This window comes from Malaclemys terrapin, chromosome 2 (assembly GCF_027887155.1).
Source record: "Malaclemys terrapin pileata isolate rMalTer1 chromosome 2, rMalTer1.hap1, whole genome shotgun sequence".
NCBI lineage: Eukaryota > Metazoa > Chordata > Testudines > Emydidae > Malaclemys > Malaclemys terrapin.
Genome location: NC_071506.1, coordinates 278,056,297 through 278,078,986, shown reverse-complemented (window position 1 = coordinate 278,078,986; position 22,690 = coordinate 278,056,297). Strand labels below are relative to the sequence as shown.

The window sequence follows — 22,690 nt, the reverse complement described above, 5'->3', positions numbered from 1 at the left end:
TATCCAAGTGTCTTGCTCTTTCACTCGAATAGCAGTGTGGAGAGGTAAGAAGGACTTGGAAAGGGCCCGCCCACCGGGGTTGGAGAGGCTCTTGTTTTTACTTTTTTACATAGACCCAGTCTTCTGGAGCGATTCGGTGGGCAGGAACATTAGCGAGTAGGGACTGAAATTGAATTGGTAAGCGTGGCCCCAGCTGTCCTTATTTAGAGGAATACTAAAAAAAAAAAGCATTACACAAGTGTATTACTGAATAACAAGCAGTACCTGCTGGAATGGCAGTCAGGATTGTGTGAGGGTTTGGCACCACATTGTGTCTAGCTTGAACAACCTTATTTACTGCACATAAGTCCTGGACAAATCGGTATACCGGTTTTCCCTCTGAGTCCATGTTAGGTTTTTTGACTGGCAGAATGGGAGTATTGAAAGGAGACTTGGTGTGAACCAGCACTTTTAACCGCAATGGCGATAAGGTTAACAAACCTCACACCTACTGGAAATGAAACAATGCTATGCGTTCAAACCTGAAGACCCATTGAGTGTAATGGCCAAGATTTTAGATCATCATATTGATTGGTCAGTCATATTTATTTATTTCCTGACACAGAACAATAGATCTGAAGAGAGTTCCTGCCCCGGAGAGATTACAGTCTATAAAACAGACATGGAAAGAGATGACTCCCTGGGGAATCAGCTGAAACAAGCAAACCATGAATGAAGCAAGCAATCCATCTCGATTTAACTAGCAGAACAGCCGCAGCAATGCACTGTGCATTTGGTGACCTGAGTTCAAGTGGACAGAACACCGATGGAATGATTGTGATAATGAGACACAGGCCTTCAGAGTCAGTGGTGATTGACAGAAAGGCTGCCACTAACATCACTTCCCATCCTGCTATTTTGAACTTGTCAATTTATGTTGATCAAAGAACAGAATTTCCATCCCAAGTGAACATCAGATGATTTCACGTTTGTTTTCATCCCAAAATCAGGATGAAAAGTTGAAATATTGAAATTTGCCGCAAAATGAAAAGCACTGAAAAAAAGGTCCGTTTGGAAATGCTGAAAAATCTGGGTGAGCCACAAGGCATCATGGGAGACATAGTCCAACTGTGGAGCCCAGCCCAGACAAGAGAATGGGGACATGAGCCACTTGAACTACAACCTCCACGAGGCACCACAGCAGCTCAGGCTGATGCAGAGATGAATGATGTCAGGGCCCAAAATGTTTCACATTTCCTGACAGGAAAAAAAAAAAAAAATCAGAAAGATCCACATTGAAAATGTCCATTTTGCAAAAACCACGTTGTCTGTCGACGAAACCTTTTGATGGAAAATTCCCAACCAACTCTCTTGTCAACCCACATCTCCTCTTTTAATACCTCCATTGGCTTTTCACTGCACTGAGGTGAAGGAGCTGGAACTTACAACCCTATATCACTTGATCCCAGCCTGTATCTCTAACCGTGTTTCCTTTAGCATCCCCCTTCCTGTTCTGCCAGTTCCCAGCAAGAGTGGTAACTCCGGAGCTGGAGCGTTTGAGTGAAACTCATCCCTGTGCGGCGTGCCACACCAACGGCCAGGCACTAATTTGGTGAGCAGGAAATGGTTTTCACATCCTGCACAACTTTTCGAGATTTCAAATAAATTCTTTTTTCCATTAACACCAAACCAAACCAAACAAACCAACCAACCAACAAAAAAATCTTCAGAAGGTTTTGGTTATGAAAAACCGAATTCAACAGCCCCGAATAGCCAATAGTCATCTGACTTTGGCACAAACCCAAAATGGGGAAGACCCAAGTTCAAGTCACCGGTTTGACTCAGGGTAGAGGAGGGAATTGAACTTCAACTTAGGTCTCTTGTATCCTTGTTGAGTTACCAGGCTGTACAACATTCTGGGATGTGGTGTGCATGCTCTGTCTTGCTTTGATCAGAAATTCCATCCTGGACCTCAGAAAACGTTGCCAACAAAAGTTTTGTCAAAGCGGGTACATTCTCGTATGATGTTTCGTTAGAAAATGCTGGTTCACTGAAGCAGAAAAACTATTTTGCTGAAAAATTCCCAATCAGCTCTGCTGATGAGTCCCTGCTCAGTCTTATTTTGAGGGCTAAGCCGGTGTCCAGATGCACAGGGCTGAATACCACCCTTAGGGAAGGGCAGTTTTGGTCTAGGAAGCTCTCCCTTTGGGCTGGATGGCAGGCAGGGCAGTGAGCTCTGCAGAAACAGTAAATGACAAACTGGGCATTGTCACTGGCAAGACCATGGCAGCTAAATACTCTTGACATGTGGACGGTAATAAGCAAGAGTTAAAGTTATACTTGATCTGTGTGCCCTCTTGCTGGGCGGAGTGGCCACACTCATCACAGGAGCCTCTAGGTTTATGTATACACTGCCTCCCACCCTGGGTCGACAGACTTGGGCTCGTACTACTGCCGTAAAAAACAGCTCTGGAGACCGCACTCACCCCTCTCTCTAGGCTTCAGAGCCCGAGCTCCACCCCGAGCTGCAGTGTCTAAACAGCTATTTTTAGCACGATAGTGCAAGCCTGGGCCTGTTGCCGGTGGCAGCAAGCCTCCCAGCCTGCATCTAGACATCCCCTAGAAGTCCCAATGGAGATCAGGCCCCATCGCACTAGGTGCAGTACATACAGTCCCTGCCCCAAAGACCTCGCAATCTAACCAAAGAGCAGGAGAAAGGAAGCATCGTTATCCCTCTCTTACAGATGGGGAACTGCAGTGCAGAGAGATGAAGGGACTTGCCCAACATCAGAGATTGTGTTGCAGAGCCGGGATTTGAACCCACAGCTCGAGTCCCAGTCCTGTGCCCCCTACAGCCCAAGAGTGGCTAAGCTTAGGGCTTGACCTCTCTATTTCGGTCTTTTGGCTGCTTTGCGGGTGGGCATTTATTTTTAGTTGCATCATCCTCCCACTGGCTGGGCTGCGTCCAATGGCTGTGTTATATATTTTGTGTTTGTTTTCACAGCTGACAGCCAAGGAAGCCTGAGTGGTATATTGGCAGAGGGGAAATAATTACAAAACACAGGGACTCCAAGCTGCCAGGAGTGCAACACCCAATCCAGGCAGCTACAGAGAAACGTGTCATTGATTTGTCATCAATCAAACAGAGGGATTGGAAGGGATCCGGAGTCAAACACACAGTTGCCTTTTTGTTTGTCCGTAACAAACCCTGTCAGCACTGCTGGGGTAGACGGATAAAAAGCAAAACTTTACTGCTGCCTTGTTACACAAGAAGGTGACCGGGACACAAACCCATTCAATCAGGCGGCGGCTGCCTCGCTTTCCCCATACACTTGTGCTGCTTCCCCAGAGCTAAGCTGGCCTTAAGGTGTCAGATCTGGCTCTGGGAAGATTCCTGTGGGCACCAATCCAGTGCTGGGATGGCCCCAGAATCAGGGGAGCACAGAAGGCGTTGCAAGCTATCTGTGCTTCCCTTTTGAGCTCAGGACCTGGGCCCGTGTAGCTAGAGCTGACAGGTTCCCGTTAGATACTCTCGGATGAGTTACAGCTTTGCCCTTCTGGAGGAAGATTTCATTCCACAGTCATAACAAATGGAGACACTACATACCAACCTGGCACCTCGTGGACACGTGCACAGATCTTATCAACAGTATCTAATTCACTGCAATGCCAGTTGCCTGCTGTGTTCATTGGCTTGTGGGATCTGAAATACCACAAAGAATCTCTCCCTGGAGTCATTACAAGCCCCGCCCCTCTCTCTTTTCTGTCCCCATTTTCAGCTGTTTTCCATTCTGCATACGTTGTCATTCCAGAGAGTTAATAAGTCCCTGTGAATGGCCTGAGGCTTATTTCCTTTTGAACATTATAATCCACGAGTCCTTCATTTAACCATTTTCCCACAAGAGAATTTTGTGCTTCTGGAAGATCGTGCAGCAATAAGTCCTTGGGTTTGTCTTATCCTTGTAGTGAGGATGCATGATAAAAAAAAAAAAAGTCAGCTCTATGTGTCATCCAGCAGATGATGCCTTCAGCAGTATAGTGTTCCCCTAGCACTATGCGGGGGGCAGGGGTCATTTGAGACTCAAAGGAAAGACAGCCACCTGCTGAAATGCCAACATCACTGCCTTCGGCATCTGGATGTCCCTTGGGGATTTCCCAGCCACAAAACTGACCAGGCTTGTGTGTTCCGATGCAAATAATGACTGAGGAAGTTACGGCTCAAAATAATAAGAAGTGAACATCATGGACCAGATCCTCAGCTGGCGTATGTCGGTAGATGGCCGACTTTATTGGAGCTCTGCTGATTCACACTCCATAAGGTCTGGCCCACCATCCCTGCGAAAAGCAGTGTATCAATGCTCCCAAGATCAACGCACGCTACGAATGACACTGTACAGTACGAGACTGAAGACAAGCTAGAATACATTTGTTGCTAAAACAAGGGCACAAGCGCTCATTTCCCTGACAGGACTCATGAGTGAGGGGTCATATGGAAAGAATTCCTGGGCAGGCACACACACAGTGCATGCCCTATCCGTGGAGTAGGGACTGCTGAAAGGGAAAAGCCTTGTAGGGAGAATTTTTGCAAGGTACGGGAATCTGCCATCCCAGGCCTTGCTTCTGGAAACAAGAGGATCCCAGAGAACTGACAGCAAAATACTGCTGAGGGGATTGTTTCAGCGATGGAATTAGATGCATCGCATAGCTAGGCCACACACAGCACAACTGTTTTATATCCTGCCTGAAAAATGCAGGCAGCATCGCTGGCGACGCCTCAGACTGGCCGTAATTCTTCACGTGATTTTGCCGGTGAAACCAGGGATTGCTTCACCAGAGACTGGCACACTGCTGATTTTTCCAGGCAGGAAAAGAACATACGTCTGTCGTGCAGGCATCCTAATCCTTAGGCAGCCGGGGCTAAAATCAAGGGCAATCTAAATCTAAAATCAAGGGTAACTCGCAGTGATTTGGCATTCAATAATAATACCTAGCTCGTTTCAGCAGCAGATCTCCAAGTGCTTTCCAACGGAGAGCAATATCATGGCTGCCATTTTACACCTGGGGAAACTGAGGCACAGAGAGGCAGTGATTTGCCCAACATCACCCAGCAGCATGACCAGGAATAGAACCCACGTCTCCAGAGTCCCAGTCCAATGCTGTAGCCACTATGAATAAACCACCAGACTCTGTTAACTCAGTGTGGATTCAGTCCTGAGCCCTGCTCTGCGGCATACCACAAAGGGGGTAGAAAAGCAGCTGGAGCTCCCGAGCTGGGGATTCTCCCATCAGAGGAGACTAACAGACCTAGCTCCTACACTACCCCTGCAATCCTCAGCACGGGGGGCATCGGGATAATTGAAGAGAAAGGAGCATGATTGGACAACGCTGTGCTCCAGCAATCCCTCGCTGGCAGATCCTCCCTAGGAATCATACCTAGACACAAGTAGTTCAGTGCCGCCCTCTGGGAAATAGCTTTCACACTCCCCCTCTCCAACATCTCAGCTGTACTCAGTAGATAAGGCCACAGCTGAGGTCTGAGGCCTGGGCATGCAAAGCAAGTGTAAGGATGATCTCTGTGGGGACCAAATTCAGTCCTTCATAGAAGCAGGTGCAACTCCCAGTGAATTCAACGGAAATTGCACTTAGGCCAAGGGCCGAATTTAGTCACAGGCGTACTGAGGATGGTGCAGGCTTACGATAAACGATGGTGCGCCTGATCTATATCCTATTCCAAGCTAAGTGGATAAGGATGCCGAGAGTCAACGTCGCGCAAGATTTTTCCTTCTAAATGGTCATTTTCAGATGCTCGTATTTTTATCCTTCGGGTTCAAACTGGGCACATGTTTTTCTTGGCCTGGGAATGGATTTATACATAAACTTTGAGCCAAAATGGTCCGGCCGTTTTCAAGAAATAGCGGAAACAAAATCCACTTTTGACTCTATGCATTGAATAAATCGGGTCCAGCCGAAACAAAAGGTTACGTGACCTTGTCGTTAAAGTGTGTTGTAATGCACATGCACAGAGAGGCAGATTTCAGGTTGCATGGGCTACCTTAATTTTTGACATTGCCTCACTTTTGAGTGCTTTGTAACCTTAATGCTCTTCTAATGTAGTTCTTTGTATGGAATTTCTTAGATTGCTTACATTAGATCGGGGTGGACAACCTGTGGCTCCGGAGCCACATGCGGCTCTTCAGAAGTTAATATGCGGCTCCTTGTATAGGCACCAACTCCAGGGCTGGAGCTACAGGCGCCAACTTTTCAATGTGCTGGAGGGTGCTCACTGCTCAACCCCTGGCTCTGCCACAGGCCCTGCCCCCACTCCACCCCTCCCCGCCCCTTCCCCTGAGCCTGCCATGCCCTCGCCCCTCACGCCAGAGCCTCCTGCACACCACAAAACATTGATCAGGAGGTGCAGGGAGAGAGGGGGAGGCACTGATTGGCGGGGCTGCCGTTGGGCGGGAGGTGCTGGGAATGGGGGAAGGGGGGAAAGCTGATGGGGAGGGGGGTCTGCTGACATATTACTGGGGTTCTTTGGCAATGTACATTGGTAAATTCTGGCTCCTTCTCGGGTTGGCCACCCCTGCATTAGATAGACGATGACATTTATTATGGACACAGTAACAATATAAAACCAGCAAATCTGTAATTGTTGGTTATGATATAGACTATGCCTTAAAAACAGCTCTTAAATACAGAATAATGTTTGCAACCCCAAAGAAATATATTTTAAAGGGATATTCTACTGATTCAGGTTTTACAAATAAGAGACAAAGTTCTTGATATTTTTACCTCCAGTGAATTCTAGATGGATGCTTTCCAGGTAACATTTTTAAATGTGTGAAGATTTTAAATGTGTAATTCACTATAAAATCACACATGTGACTCTCAGGCGTAGTAATTCCCTTAGAGCCTCTGGAATTGTACCACTGTAAAGCTAGAAGAAGAAGAGAATCATGCTCATAAAATTTAACGAAGAAATTTTGCGAATATGGCATCAGAGTTTGAGCCAACGTAAATCGGTGTAGTTCCGTTGCAACTAATGGGACTATGTCAATTTCTACCCGCTGAAATACTGGCCTGATATATTCAGTTCCAGAGGGGAATCTATAGGTCTGATTCTGCTCTCACTTACACGGAAGTAAATTAAGTTAAAGTTAATGGAGTTACACCAGTATAGAGCTATATGCGTGACTGATTTTGCAGTTTGTTTGCAGCACACACAAAAAATTGTCTTGGGTTGACCCTGAAATGCAAATTTTTCAGCCGATGAAATTTGTCTCAGGTCAAATCCCTAAACATTTCATTTCATTTTTGAATTTTTAAAAACTTTTAAAATTTGTTTAAAATAAAATTGAAGTAAATTTGTTTGTAATAAAAAAATCAAAATGTTTTGTTTCAAAACTAGTGAAACAAAATGTTTAGATTTCTTTTAGTTTTGTTTAGGTCTTTGGTTTTGGTAAAAAAAAAAAAAAAATCTGGTGACATTGACACAAATTCATGACATGTTTCAGTCAACCCGAATCTGCATTGTTCAGTAAATAAAAGTTTCATCTGAAACATTTCACCCCACGCTACCCCTAGGACTCTTTCTTCTCTGACCCTGCTCCTATCCTGAAGTTCACAGCAATTTGCTATCAAAGTAGAATTAGGGTCTCCATGTCTGTCTTTCATTCCATCTGTGAAATCTATTAGAAAAAAAAAAATCCCACATGAATCAGATTCGATTCAGATACCTGAATGTGAATCCAAATAAAAAGCTCTATCTGCCCGCATCAGATGTGGTGAAGATAGAAGGATAGGCAACTCCCTGGGCATAAGAAAATGCATGCAATGTGACTCAGGACATGGTTTAGTAATGTTTACAATAACCATGTTTAGTTGACTGGGTATGTGTTTTTTTTCTAGCATAAAACACATGTGGGTTTTTAAAGACATGTAGTTCATACGGGCCAAAATACGTCTGGGTCCTAGAGAGACAGTAGGTATAAAATGCTTTCCCTGCACTGTGCCTGTATTCCAATTTAAACCAGTCCCCCCCCCACACACACAGTTCCTTGCACATTAACTGCATCCCTGAAAGCACTTCATAAAACCAACTGCCTGAAAATTACAGGACCTAATTTCACTACATTAACTTTTCACCAGTGTCACTACACTGATTTCGAGGGAGCGGCTCCTGCGTTATACCAGCAGAACTGAAAGGAAAATTAGGTCAGGGAGGAGTGAATATCAGCAGCACGACTACTAGAACATCACAGCATTCCAGTACGTGTAGCTGCATCTCAAACCAAGATTGCTTCCCCCAGTTTAATAAATGTTCTGATGGGCCATTTACATCAGCGCAGGTTGGCATTTATTATAATGTAATTGTGATCGTGGTGCTGACTCCACTTCCACTGTACAGTTTTATTTACAGGACTAAGCAGTTTAAAAGTAATTTGCGGCACAGGCAGTAGAGACATCTAATCATGTTCTAGTTTCAGGAACGGGAACTCTAATGCCTTTATTATTAATAACATCCTTATTAGAGTAAAACTTAGCATGTATGTATATCTACAATTCTAGATGCTTTTAGAACATTTAAAACACAATCCTGATCCAATCTAATTTTATCCAGTTAAGTGAATAAAAGGGGATTAAGGAAACATTTGGCAAAGCAATCAATCAATTAACAGTTCCCATAACATCACTCCACACCTCAGGACAGATCTTCACTACCCGCCGATCGAGCTATCAGGGATCGATTTATCGTGAGACGTGATAAATTGATCCCCGATCGCTCTGCCGTCGACTCCGGAACTCCACCACTGCCGAGAGGCGGAAGCGGAGTCGACGGGGGAGCAACGGCAGTTGACCCCGCGCCGTGAGGACGCGAGGTAAATCAATCTAAGATACGTCGACTTCAGCTACGCTATTCTCGTAGCTGACATTGCATATCTTAGATCCATCCCCCCCCCCCCCCCTCCAGTGTAGACCAGGGCTCAAACTCCCACCTCCCACCAAAGCACTCTATAAACACGAATGAATTACTCCTCCCTGCATGCAAGAGAAGTATTATCCTTATTACATAGAAGGGGAAACTGAGGCATGGTGAGGCAAAGGAAATCATCCAGGGATCTGTGGCAGCCAAGCAGAAAACCAAGTGAACCAGCAGCAAGTTGCAGGCAAAGAGGGGTGAGGAACAGAAGATTGTTTAACCTATAAACAGAGTTCCACACCTGCTGTATTTCTCTGCTGTACAGCTAACCACTTTAATATTGGATGAGCGCCAATGTAATCATCATTGTCATTTGTCTTCCTAGGTCCTAGTTCAATACCTTGGATCAGATCCTGCTTCCAATGAAGTCAACCAAGACCTCATTTTCAGAGCACTCAGCTCCTGTTTACTTCAACTGACATTATGGGCAGTGACTACTTTTGAAGATCAGGCCCTCTGAGTTTGAATGCACAAAGAATGCAAGATCAGGGAAATGTTACAAGGAAAAACATCCACCTGACAGTGAAAGAACTCCCCAAAACCTATGTACAGCAAATGTACAAACACTGGAATGATGGTACGATGGTCGGAGAACTTTCCTCACCCCTCTCCCTCTTTGCAATCACTCTTTTATTGGTGATCATGGCATGCACTGGAGGATTGGTTGCGAAGTAGTTTCAGTTCTGCTAACCAGAAGAGATATTTCAGTAGTGACAAAGGACTTTCCTCTGCCGGAAAAGTCTTCTCATCCTGAGTCAGACAGATCGTGAATAGGGCCACCCAGCCTCAGAATGAGTTGGGCTACCATTTCGGTTCCGCATTTTCACGGCTACATTTCCCACATTTCCATTTTTAAGGCAAAATGACTGGGCCCCAGATTCGGATTTCCCTGACACCAGGGTAGGTCAGGAGTGATTCCATTCAAGTCAGCAGAATTACAATAATATGAAGCTGGCATGACAGCAGCATGGGGCCCATTGTGTTTGAAAAGTGGGCTTGAGTCTGACACCCATCGCACAATGAGTTAAAGATTCTCCAATTTGAGGCACAGAACATATGCAGCACAAAAGGTTGGAAGTGGCTTTTCACTACGGCAGCTGCGACCTAGAGAAACCCAAGAAGAGGTTCTCATTGGCCCATTCTGTACTTGGCCACTCCTTCTAAGAATGTCAAGAAGAGGGCCACGTACCAATTGCAATGTGATACTTTCTCCCTCCGTGGACATTTGCCCACAGTCCCATTGTGATGGACAGAAAATGGAAGAAATGCAGATCCTGTTCTGCAAAATTTACAGGCTAAATACTGAGAATACAGACCACCCATAGTGTTTCTTATATGTACAAGTTGATATAGATCATGTATGAGGCCTGGGTGCAAGAACATCTTCACTGATGTAGTTGGAAGATCACATATGCCACTAACCAGCTCTTAGCTAGCTATGAAGTTTGGTCACTAATTGTATGGGCTGGATTTGAACCAGTAGTCTAGGGGTAAAGTCTCCATGGTCCATCACCAGAGCCCTTTTCTACCCATTCTATTCACGTATTGGGCCTCATTTTCCTCTCACAATGGTGAGAATCAGAAGTAACTTCACAGGAAGGTAGGAAAGATGACCTAGAGGAGGGGTACTAGACTGGGCCTCAGGAAACCTTGAGGTCAATTCCTGGTTCAAACACAGAGTTCCTATATGACACTGAGGATCTGGGCCTTAAAATGGCATGACCAAAAGTATTTAGGCACCTAATTCCTGTTGATTCCCCTGGGAGTTAGGTTGCCTAAATACCTTTGAGGATCTGGGTCATAGTCTACCCCAGGCCTCAGTTCCTGTCAAATGAGGATAATACCTTTCTACTTTAAATCCATTAATGCCTGTGAGACACTCAGATACTGCAGTGATAAGGACTTTATAGCTAGACAGAAGTCAATGGAGTTACACCAGTGTGAACTGGTATAAGTGAGAGAAGAAGGCCTGTTAAATCTGTTCATTTTTGTTAATCATTTTGATTCATGTAGTTAGTACTCAAGGCAAAAAAATCCCATTGGGTTAGATTCATCTCCAGGCCAACTGCATGGTTGTGACACCACTCCTGAAGTTACACTAGGGATGAGTTTGGCTCAATGTTTTAAAACGATTGTACCAAGAAACTGAGTCGGAAACAACACACATACCATGCCAGCCAGAGTACCAGCCAAGATTCTCTGTCCATGGTCCCATCTGACTCCAGATGCCAGTGGTATGTGGTACAGTAACATAATGCAATTCAGCAGTCCTCTCTCTTTCTACATTCTGAAGACCACTTCATCAAAGAAAGAAACCCTCGCACGGACCCACTCCCTTCCCAGTATGCTCCGACCACCCTACCCGCCCTCCTTCCCCTGTTTGGCTCTCAGCATTTTTCATGCTGCTGACCAACAAAACAGGACTCACGATCCCTGGTGGTTGATGATCATCTTTAGAAAACCAGTGCTGAAGTGCCTGCTAATTCTGCTAATGTTCATTCCAAGAATGACTCCTACCACTCCTCTTTGCATTTAATTTTCTCTAGCTCTCTTAACCTCTAACCATAATGTTCTAAAAGGCATATGTATGATGCAAACAGAATTCAATGCATGTACATATAGGCTGAAATTGTCAAAGGCACCTAGTTAATTGAACTGGGTGTTCAATTATCTTTGAAAAACTTCAACCACACGCTGTATATGATCTATGTTTACATACATATTATACCTCTTAGAGCGGTTTTGTAGCACTGTCAGCAGAAGTCAAGGATTTTAAATATTATAAAGGGTTCTGTTATCATGAGGTTATCTTTAATGGAGTTGCAATGTGTGTGTGGCAGATGGTATAGCAACCTTCAGAAAGATGCTGGAATTACAATAAAGGTCTCTAAGGACAGTGAATAAAATGGACCTTCCATGAAAGAGTCGGTTTCTTTAGATACATTTACATCAACCTCCCTACCAATGAGTAGTGGAATGAAAGAGTCAGAAGTTGGCCAGTGGTTTTCACACATGTCTAAAGGGGTGCGGGTTACAGATCTATGGAATCATCCTGGGTCACCTAATTTGCAGTTTGGGTACTGGAAAAACGTAGAGCCTGATTTTGCATTCACTTACATCAATTTTACACGCGGTGTAACTCCATTGATTGTAGGTGACTCAGGCCATAGAGGAAACACAGTTTATACTACACTGGCCGATTTGACCAGCCCAGACTGATCTTCGAATCTGGAAAAAAGTGGAATTTGCAGAGCGATTTGAATGACTGAAATCTCATTCGATGCATACATGCCGAAACACTTTCCACTAGTCATGTTCATGGCTCAGTGGACCAGATTCTTATCTTAGTTACATCACTGGAAAGCTGAAGTCAGTGACATTACCCTGGTTTTAAATCAAAGGTAAACGAAAATACATCTATTGCTTTTCTCTGAAGCCTTCGGCACTGGCTGCTGCAAGAGGTAGGATAGCAGACAATCAATCAACAGTTTGAGGTGATATGGCAGATATTATATGCTGGTTTTCCTGCGTGAGTGTCTGAGTTATGTAGCATCAAGGGGAAAGTTTACAAGAGCAGTTAAAACACCTGGCTACAACAGTTTTATGACATTGAACTGTTTCATACTGACCAGAGCAGGACAGCTATTTAAAACTTTTCAAGGACAAACCAATTAATCATCACAGTGAAATTAAAAGGAAAACAGCGCTAAGCAATCCCAGATCCCATGGCAAAATTATCGCTGTTTCGGCTTTGGTTCTGAAACACACTGCAACTCTTTGGCTCTCTGGAGTTCTCCTTAGCATTCATGCACTGATATCACCCATTCTACAGCAGTAGGCTCGGCATTCAAACATTAGCAAAGGCGTTTGCAAAAGCTGATCTCTGGCACTATTCTGTCTCCCCCACCAACAGAAGCTAAGGTCTAGTAAAGTCTGGTAAATAGAATGATAGTAAGATAGGAAAAAATTAATCATCATTGCACTACAATGAGAAAATAAAGTGATGTAGCAAAACAAGGAAACAGACCATTAAAAGGAAGCCAAGGTTGACCCAGAAGAAGAGCTAGTTTATGGTTTGTTCTTATTAATCACAGAGCACCAGGAGGTTAGTGCTTATACAAAGCACAGATAAAGACCCTGTCTCAACCCACAGGGTTTACCGTCTAACGGCCCAATCCTGCAAATGCTTGCACAAGTAACTGGGGCAGCCTCCATAGGCGCTGGAAGTAGGGGTGCCCCCCCCCGGCTTGAAGTGGTTTCCAGCATATACAGGGTTTACAGTTTGGTTCAATGGCTCTCAGCACCCCCACTATATAAATTGTTCCAGCACTCCCAGCCACCTCCTTGACTGCTCACAGGAGTGAAGTTGCTATTGTGCATACGTGTCTCCAGGATCGGGCCCCAAATGATTTCCTCACACCTCTAGGATTGAAGTCAATGAGAATTTTGCCATAGATTTCAGTGGGAGCAGGATCCGGCTCGGATCCCTGTGCTTACAGGAGTTCTCCATTTCCCCATATCATTTGCTCCCCAGCTCAAGTGCTGGACACCAGCTGTTTATGTTCTTCTCCAAAAGGAAAGCACTGACTTTAATTTATGCTGAAAATCCAGCCCACCTGGGCTTTGGAACTGTAGGCGCTGGATATTCCAAGCTGACAAAACCAGAAATTGCTTAATGCTTCATTGTCTCATTTCACAGGCCTGGAGGAGTGGAGACCCGGGAGGGCCATGCCAGAGGAGAGAGGCAAAGCCAGGGTTGGGTGGCTCTGCCCATGCTGTGAAATTCCATTGGACTGGGCATAAGCTTTCATGGGCTATGTGGGTTATAGCCCATGAAAGCTTATGCCCAAATAAATGTGTTAGTCCAGGGGTCGGCAACCTTTCAGAAGTGGTGTGCCGAGTCTTCATTTATTCACTCTAATTTAAGGTTTCGAGCGCCAGTCATACATGTTAACGTTTTTAGAAGGTCTCTTTCTATAAGTCTATAATCTATAACTAAACTATTGTTGTATGTAAAGTAAATAAGGTTCTTAAAATGTTTAATAAGCTTCATTTAAAATTAAATTAAAATGCAGAGCCCCCCGGACCAATGGCCAGGATGCCTTCCAACCCTGATATTCTATGATTCTATGATCCGGGCAGCGAGAGTGCCACTGAAAATCAGCTTGTGTTCCACTTTTGGCATGCGTGCCATAGGTTGCCTATCCCTATGTTAGTCTCTAAGGTGCCACAAGGACTCCTCATTGTTTTTGCTGATACAGATTAACACGGCTACCCCTCTGAAACCTGTCTCCATTGAATTGGTTTGACTTTGTCCATGAGAGATCAGAAAAGGGACCTGGCTTCTAGGGGAAAACTCGGTCATGGAACTGAAGGGACAGAGAGCAAATGAAACCGAGCAAACAAGGGCTAACCCCAGTCACCCCTAGGGCACCCTCTCCAACACACCAGGGTGCCGCTGAAGGAATGTTGTGGGTTTATTGGCTATGAAATGGAATGATTGCAAGCCAGGGGTTGAATGAAGGGGGCAAATGCAGCCCTCAATCCTCCATCCTGCCTCAGTAAAATACAGCAATTGGCTTCATTGAATACGGCGTGAGGAGAGGAGCTTCAAGGAGCAGCGCTCTGCTCTCCTGGGGAAATATTCCAACAAAACCCGGTTTCCTACGGACAGTGAAATAATACAAATAATCGAACACTGGGAGAAAGAACTTCCCGGGTGGCTTCTGCATTGTCCTGCGGGGGCGGAGGGAGCCGGGGAAGCCGAGTGGCTCGATCCTGAGAAAGGGATGGTGGAAATCACAGACAGACAAGCCCCACTGGGTTATCAGGGACACCCAGTTCCAGGCATTGGGGTACCCACCCGGTACATACCCGGACGCTTAAGTCAAATGACTTGAACGCTGCAGCTTGCCCCTAATGCCTTTAGGAGTCTAGTCAACAACAACCGAACCGACCTACCCCCAAATTCAGCGTCCACCGAGCGCTGACAAACCACTTCGGAACTCGGCGAAAGTTTCTCCTGGCAAAATCCGGCCGGAGCGCGACTGAACGGTCCGGCTCTGAGCCGGGAGACAAGCGCTCAGCGGCCCCCGGACCTGCCGGGAAGGCATTGGGCGAGGGGAGCGGAGCACCACGAAGGCGCTCCGGAGCCGTGCACTTACCCAGGCGAGGAGGCAGCTGAGCACCGAGAGCCAAAGGCAGGCTGCTGGCGGCTCCATGCCGGCTGGGGTGGAGGAGAAAGGGGGCCCCCCGGTTCCGGTGCCCCCCACGCCAGCGGCTTGCTGCCCCGTTCCCTTCCTGCGGCGGGGAGTTCAGGCGAGGCAGAGGGGATCCTCCGGGCGAGGGATCCCAGCCCGGGCTGAAGTTGGGTGTTTCCTTCCCGGGATCCCGGCGGAACGCACCTGCCGCGGCTCAGCGCTGCCGAGCCCGAGTCATCTCCGCTCCTCCGCGCTGCCCCGGTGCCACTGGGAGCCTCCGCCCGCGCTCCTCGCAGCGAATCCCGGGCCGGAGGAGGGAGGAGGGTCACGCCGCAGCCGGGCGGCCACCCGCTGCTGGAGCCACCCCTGCCCGGGCTCCGGGCTCCGCCCTCCGGCTGGGGCGGACGGGCGCTGGGGGGCTCGCGGCGCCGGCCAATGGGAGCAGGCAGGTGGCCAGGAATCCGGGCTCCGGGACGGGCTGCGGGAGTAGGCGAGGGGGCGCAGCGGGGCTGGAGCGGTGGCTCCAGGGCAGGCAAGTGCCGCGGAACCGGGGGCGGGATGTTCCGACAGTTCGGTCCGGGCTCGGTGCGGAGCTGGGCGGCCCCGCCCGGTGCACGTGTGAGCAGGGACAGGGACGCCGCCTGTTTGCGCCTTCCCCGCTGCAGCGTGCCAAGAAACAAGCCTGCTCCGGCCTCCACCTGACGCTAAGCTCGCGCATTAAGCCTCACCTCTCCCCCGCGGGCAGGGCAGGAGCCGGCGAACTTTTTGGCCTGAGGCCGCATGGGGTTTCGGAAATGGTATGGAGGGCCGGTTACGGGACGCTGTGCCTCCCCAGACAGCCAGGCGTGGCCCGGCCCCCGACCCCTATCTAACCCTCCCCCCCGCTTCTCGCCCCCTGACAGCCCTCCCTAGGGCTCCTGTCCCATCCACCCCCCTGCTCCCATCCACCCCCACTGCTCCCTGTCCCCTGACTGCCCACCATCCAACCACCCCCACTGCTCCCTGTCCCCTGACTGCCCCCCATCCAACCACCCCCACTGCTCCCTGTCCCCTGACTGCCTCCCATCCAACCACCCCTTCTCCCTGTCCCCTGACTGCCCCCCATCCAACCACCCCGTCTCCCTGTCCCCTGACTGCCCCCCATCCAACCACCCCCACTGCTCCCTGTCCCCTGACTGCCCCCCATCCAACCACCCCTTCTCCCTGTCCCCTGACTGCCCCCAGAACCCCTCCCTGTCCCCTGCCAACCCATCCAACCCCTCCTCTCATTCCTGACTGCCCCCCCGACTCCTGCCCCCATTCAACCCCCTGTTCCCTGCCCTCTGACCACCCCAACCCCTATCCACACCCCCACCCCCTGACCAGCCCCTCAAACTCTCCTGCCTTCTACTATCCAGCCCCCCGCAGCACCGGGGGCTGGCAGCGCTACAGCCGCACCGCCCAGAGCACCAGGGCAGGCAGCCATGCCGCCCGGCTGGAGCCAGCCACGCCACCGCGCAGCATAGAGCACCGGGTCAGGCCGGGCTCTGCAGCTGCGCTGCCCGGCAAGAGCTCGCAACCCTGCTGCCCAGAGCATTGCGCCGACGGGCAAGCTGAGGCTGCAGGGGAGGGGGAACAGCAGGGGAGGGGCTGGGGGCTAGCCTCTTGGGCCAGGAGCTCAGGGGCCAGGCAGGAGGGTCCCGCGGGCTGTAGTTTTCCCACCTCTGGTATAGGGGATTATCAGCTCATTTTATAACTGGGGAAACTGAAGCAGAGAGGTTGTGTGCGTCTTGGCAGGGTGTTAGACTAGACGACCCTTGCAGTCCCTTCTAACCCTCTGATTCTGTGACCTGAGTGAGAGAATCAGCCTCAGAGCTGGATTTCTAGGCTTGCCCACAGTGGGTTGGTCCGGTCCAGCATGGGCCCATGTGGGGACTGCCCTCTTGGCTGAAATTAGGGACCGTCCCCCACAGCAAAAAGCAGGAGCTGCTACAGTTTGAGCTGATGAGCAACTCCTAGGCCTTGAGGTTCTGGCTCAGCAGTGGGACCTGCAACAGACGCACTGGTGAGTCACACACCGGGAGCTTCCAGATAGAGGGATTCAATGCCCTGGTGAAAGGAAGGGTGTGGTGGTCAAGAGACAACCTCTCTGCTACTCCAAGCTCTGTCAATGGTTTGTGTGACCTTGGGACAATTACATAGCCTCTGTTTACTCATCTATGAAACAGGGAGCATACCTCAGTTTCACCACCCCAAAGCATTTCATGAGACAGACTCCCCATCCCTGTAAATCCTGAGATTTGATTTAAAAATCCTGAGATTAAAAAAAAAAAACCTGGGGGATTCTCTTTATTTGCCTTCTAGACTCTCAGCCTGTACAATTCACATTGTCAGCTTTTTCTCTGCAAACAGGAGGGCTACAGACTTCTTTAAAAAATGGAAGCTGAGAGTCTCACCTAATCACATGCCTCCAGGAGCTGGGGCTTTAAGAAGAAAACACAAGGAGTCATGGATTACCTCCAACACTGCTGGGGAAATCAGCTAACATTTGTAAAGTACTTTGAGAGCCTTGAATACAAGCTACACTGCTCCAAGGGGAAGCATGCATCCTCCGTGAGCAATGTGCTATGCAGAGGAAGTATACTCACTGCATGGATGATGCAACATTTTCTCTCTCTCTCTCTCTCACACACACACACACACACTCTCTCTCTCTCTCTCTCTCTCTCTCTCTCTCTCTCCAATCCTCAAACCTCATAGGCACATTCAGAGAGAAGGGGTGAGTGTAACGGCCACTCCTTTGTTTCATCACTTGGGGTGATTTGCATTTCAGAAGGGGCCAGAGGAAGGAGACCCCCCTGAGTGCAGGGATGACTAGCGGTGGCAGCAAGTCTTGCATCTTCTTCCCCCTCAGCCCCCTCCCAATCTAGGGCCAGGCACTCTCTGATCCTTGCTGCTGCTTCAATTTTTTTCTTATGTTACTGGCTGCTCAAGTTCAGGCTAATGGATAAACCTCGGCCTTCCTGTAAACATACACCAGAGACAGAAACAGGAGTCATGCTTTCCATGCACTTAGGAAGCCCTGAAACCTGGCCCCTTAGCACTATTCAGTTAAACATTCTAATCTAAAGCTACCACCGTCCGTGTAATTTACTGGGGAAGGGCTTTGGTGGATCAGGGCTCTCCTTCGGCCAAGTGCTTTGGCAAATGAAATGAAGAAAGAGCTTCCCTGGCTCCGATGGACAAAAATGGACTTTTTGTTTTTTAAGTGTTTTTAGGCACTGTGACTGACATGCTAGGGAAAACGATCTCTTTTCTCTTTGAAGGTGACTGTCAAAGGGGGAAACAATATTGTTTGTGCCTTTTTTTCCCCGTTCTGTTTGTAAGAGGGTTTTTTTTTTCATTTGCCCTTTTTGGTTTTGACGTTACAAATTCCAGTCTCATCGGCTTTGTTTTTCCTGGAGGGTAACAGGACATAACATATAACAGGGCATAGCAAAGAGAGACGAGAAGTTATTTGCATCCATTATTTGCACCGTTCTTTGAACATGTAACAATAAGGCCTAGTTATAAAATGACAAGGGGGTGGCCTATTAGCTAGTAAATGGATCTCAAAGTTAGTAATAGACTTCTCCACTTGAATGCACCCATCCGACCATGCTAACTGAAGAGTCTTATGCATCCTGTTAAAGCCTCCTTGAGGGAAGAACTGGGGAGGTAAATGTGGCTCTTTGGACCTCACTGGGAGAGGATGTCCGAACCTTAAGCCATAACATGACACTGATTTTTAAGCAGAAAGCCCCATTGGTTGCAATAGGGCATTTTTGAAGTAGATGGGTTTAGTGAGCTAGCTGGCCCTTTTCATCTCTCTCTACTATGAATCTTTCAGTGAGGGCTCAATCCAACACCTGTTCAGGTCAGTGGAAGCCTTTCCACTGACTTCAGCTGATATTTGATCAGGCCTTTATGCCTGGCCCAGTGCTAGCTTCCCTCAGTGCTGTTACTTCTTTCCATCCCTAGGACAGATCCTACGGTACTACTGGGAGGAAGTCGCCAAAATGTAATCGATTTCAATCCAGACAAAAACTGCTTAAACTGTTTGGTTTTGGGGACATTGCCTGAAAAAAATTAAATGTTCTGCTGCTAATAGCTAGAAAGGAGACATCACAAGGAGTTTTAGAAACAACCGAACCATGCATAAGACCATCATCCGATTGCTGAAGATTGTGTGGTCCGTTCCATGCCCCTTTGGCTGTGCTTCCAGAGCAGATGCGTTGCCAAGGCAAGCACTGTGCATCTGGGCTACCGTCCCCACAGCATTTTTACTGGTGCATATAAATACCGAGTAGCATAACATTCCATAGGATAATGGTGAAATACATTTCATTTTGTGCTATGCATGGAGGTTAGAGACAGAAGAATATCAGTCAATATCATTTCACAAATAAAACTGCTAGTAATACTATAAACGGGAGCCCGTCTTCCAAGGTTTAGGTATTGTCAAAGATTTGATGGACATAAGGGGACCATACATTTTAGTTCTCTCCAGTGGGTTTTTCTAGGTATGCCCACTGTCTTTTACTACCAAGATTTTGGGCCTGATCCTTAGCTGGTGTACATTGATTTACACCAGCTGGAGATCAGCCCCACAATTTCCTGATCAGATGACATATTAACTTTCGTGGCAGAGACCTACAGATCTTTGCACACATTTTTACCACAAAGTAGAGCCATAGAAGGGATTGGTAAAATCTAATAGGACATCTTGACAGAACAAAAAGCAATGGTCTCAAGTTGCAGTGGGGGAGGTCAAGGATGGATATTAGGAAAAAAGCTATTTCACTAGGAGGGTGGTGAAGCACTGGAATGGGTTCCCTAGGGAGGTGGTGGAATCTCCATTCTTAGGGTAGGTCTATACTTACCTCCGGGTCCGGCGGTAAGCAATCGATCTTCTGGGATCGATTTATCGTGTCTTGTCTAGACGCGATAAATCAATCCCGGAAGTGCTCGCCGTCGACGCTGGTACTCCTGCTCGGCGAGAGGAGTACGTGGCATCGACAGGGGAGCCTGCCTGCCGCGTCTGGACCCACGGTAAGTTCGAACTAAGGTACTTCGACTTCAGCTACGTTATTCACGTAGCTGAAGTTGCGTATCTTAGTTTGAAGTAGGGGGTTAGTGTGGACCAGGCCTTAGAGGTTTTTAAGGCCCGGCTTGACAAAGCCTTGGCTGGGATGATTTAGTTGGTGTTAGTCCTGCTTTGAGCAGGGGGTTGGACTAGATGGCCTCCTGAGGTCTCTTCGAATCCTAATCTTCTATGATTCTATGATCTTGTCTGTAACCCTGTTGGGATGCTCAGAGATACTCTTTGACCCATTTGAAGTTCACTAGTTTCATACGGCCAGATGCTAATACCTTACTCACATGGAGTAATACCTTAGCCACAAAAGTGATGTGAAGAGTGGAGGAAATGCATTACAATGAGAGTCTACTGAGCTCAATCTGTTCAATTTACCAAAAGATTAAGAGGTGATTTGATCATGGTGTATAAGTACCTTAATGAGGAGAAAATACAAGCTACAAAGGGGCTCTTTAGTAGAGTGGAGAAAGGCAGAATAACAACCAAAGGCAGGAAGCTGAAGCCAGACACATTTAAATTAGAAATAAGGGACAAAGTTTTAATAGGGAGGTTGTTTAACCACTGGAACAAGCTCCCAAGGGAAGTGGTGGATTCTTCATCTCTTAATGTCTTCAAATCAAGCCTGGATGCCTTTCTGGAAGAGAGAGACACAAAATTGCCACACACAAGTTATTGGGCTCAATACAAGGGTAAGGGGTGAAGTGTAATGGTCCGTGATATGCAGGAGGTAAGACTACATGATCTGATGATCCCTTCCGGCCTTAAACTCGGTGAATCTCTGAGGGCTTGTTTACACAGAGCAGCCAAGTGCACTATTCGGGTGTGATTTCTAAAGCATACTTACGTGTTGTGCTCTAACCAGTCCGTGTAGTCTCTGCTGGTGTGCATTAAAAGTTCCCTCATTCTGTTTGAAACAGGGATTATTTAAAGTGCACTAGAGAGCTTTTAATAAGTGTCCATCAGCTCCACACAGACCAATTAATGGGCAACATGGTAGTGTGCTCCAGAAGTCACACCCCCATAGTTCACACTGCTGCTCTGTATAGACAAGCCCTGAAATATACTCCATGAATGGTCCTATTGATTTTAATGGGACCCTTTGAGGAGCTGTTACTCAGTGGAAGAATGACACCAGCATCTGACCCAAGGTGAATTACCTGCCCTTTCCATTCTAAATGTAGGTTGTCATTAGTAAAGAGCAAGTGGAAGGAATTGGGACTCAAGGCCATGGTACTTAAGTGAGAATGTTTTATGAACCTAGGGTAAGTGGCAGTGTTATGCTGAAGAAGCTGTTAAGAGTAAGGAAAGAGTATACAAGCCATTACAATGAAATTAGCTGTCTAGTGTTCTTGTAAATAAGTGTCAAGGTGTATGGATGGGCTCTAAAATACCCACTGAGAGCCTTTTCATATTGTATGTATAGCAATCAACACCACACAAGGGAAGGAAGCTCAAACATCTACCAGTTGTTTCAACCCTGAACTAACAAATTCACTGCTGATTAATGGTTCCCAATGAGCAATGGTACCAAGTAACAATAAGGAGAAAAATCAGGCCAGCTTCTTAGCTGGTTTAAATCACCTATCTCTGTTGGCTTTAATGGAATTTTGACATTTACAGCAGCTAGGGATCTGGTCTTCTGAATCTAGATTGAGCTCCCCCCCATGATCTGTTAGAGAACAATAATTATTATTATTTCTTATTTGTATTGTAGTGGCATATAGGGGCCATAGTCATGAACTAGGGCTCCATTGTGCTAGGCACTGCACAAACAAACAAGACAGTCCCTGCCCTGAAGAGCTTATAGTCTAAGACAAGACACAGATGGATACAGAGAGACAGGGAGGACAAAGAAATAATAAGACAGTACTGATGGGCTGTGGGCTTAGTATACCAGTAGCTGAGCCACTGTTCATTGTTTTGAAGGGATAGTGTCTAGGAATAGGGTAGTGTGCCTTTAAATAATTGTGAGCCCTCTGGTGGTGCTCATCACGTTTTATATTGAGAAGCTGCCAGAAAACAGTCAGAATAGAGGGTTCGACAGCTAGGTCTTGCTTGTTAGTGTACAGTTAATAAACATGGTTATATGGGACCCGGCTGTGCCCGTGTGGTTTCTTCACATTTTTGATACGTAAAGAGCAAATGACACAACAGCAGGCATCTCGGCAAAGGAGAGTTTTAAGTAGGGCAATGAGGTGGCTTTGAATAAGAGAAAGCATCTTACTACAGTCTTACTTCTGGAAACAGAACATTCACCACAAGAGGGAGCACCAGGAAAGGCTCTGGTCTTTCAAGAGCAAGTGCTCTAGATCCTCCTGTCTCATGATCATCAGACTGACTGTGCTGCTCAATACGTGGAAATCACCCACAATTCCCAGGGTGGTGTCTCCATCCACAAAGAACCAGCACAATGGG

The 22,690-nt window shown here is 47.2% G+C and overlaps 1 protein-coding gene across 1 annotated transcript in view; it reads right to left on the bottom strand.

Annotated features, from left to right (window-relative positions):
* Positions 1-15,436, bottom strand: part of VIPR1 (vasoactive intestinal peptide receptor 1) — a 174,461-nt gene extending 159,025 nt beyond the window's left edge. Inside the window, exon 1 of the mRNA XM_054016641.1 lies at positions 15,124-15,436. Coding sequence (XP_053872616.1) covers positions 15,124-15,180 — 57 coding nt within the window. The 5' untranslated portion in view covers positions 15,181-15,436. The remainder of the gene's footprint in view (positions 1-15,123) is intronic.
* Positions 15,437-22,690: the final 7,254 nt, after the last annotated feature.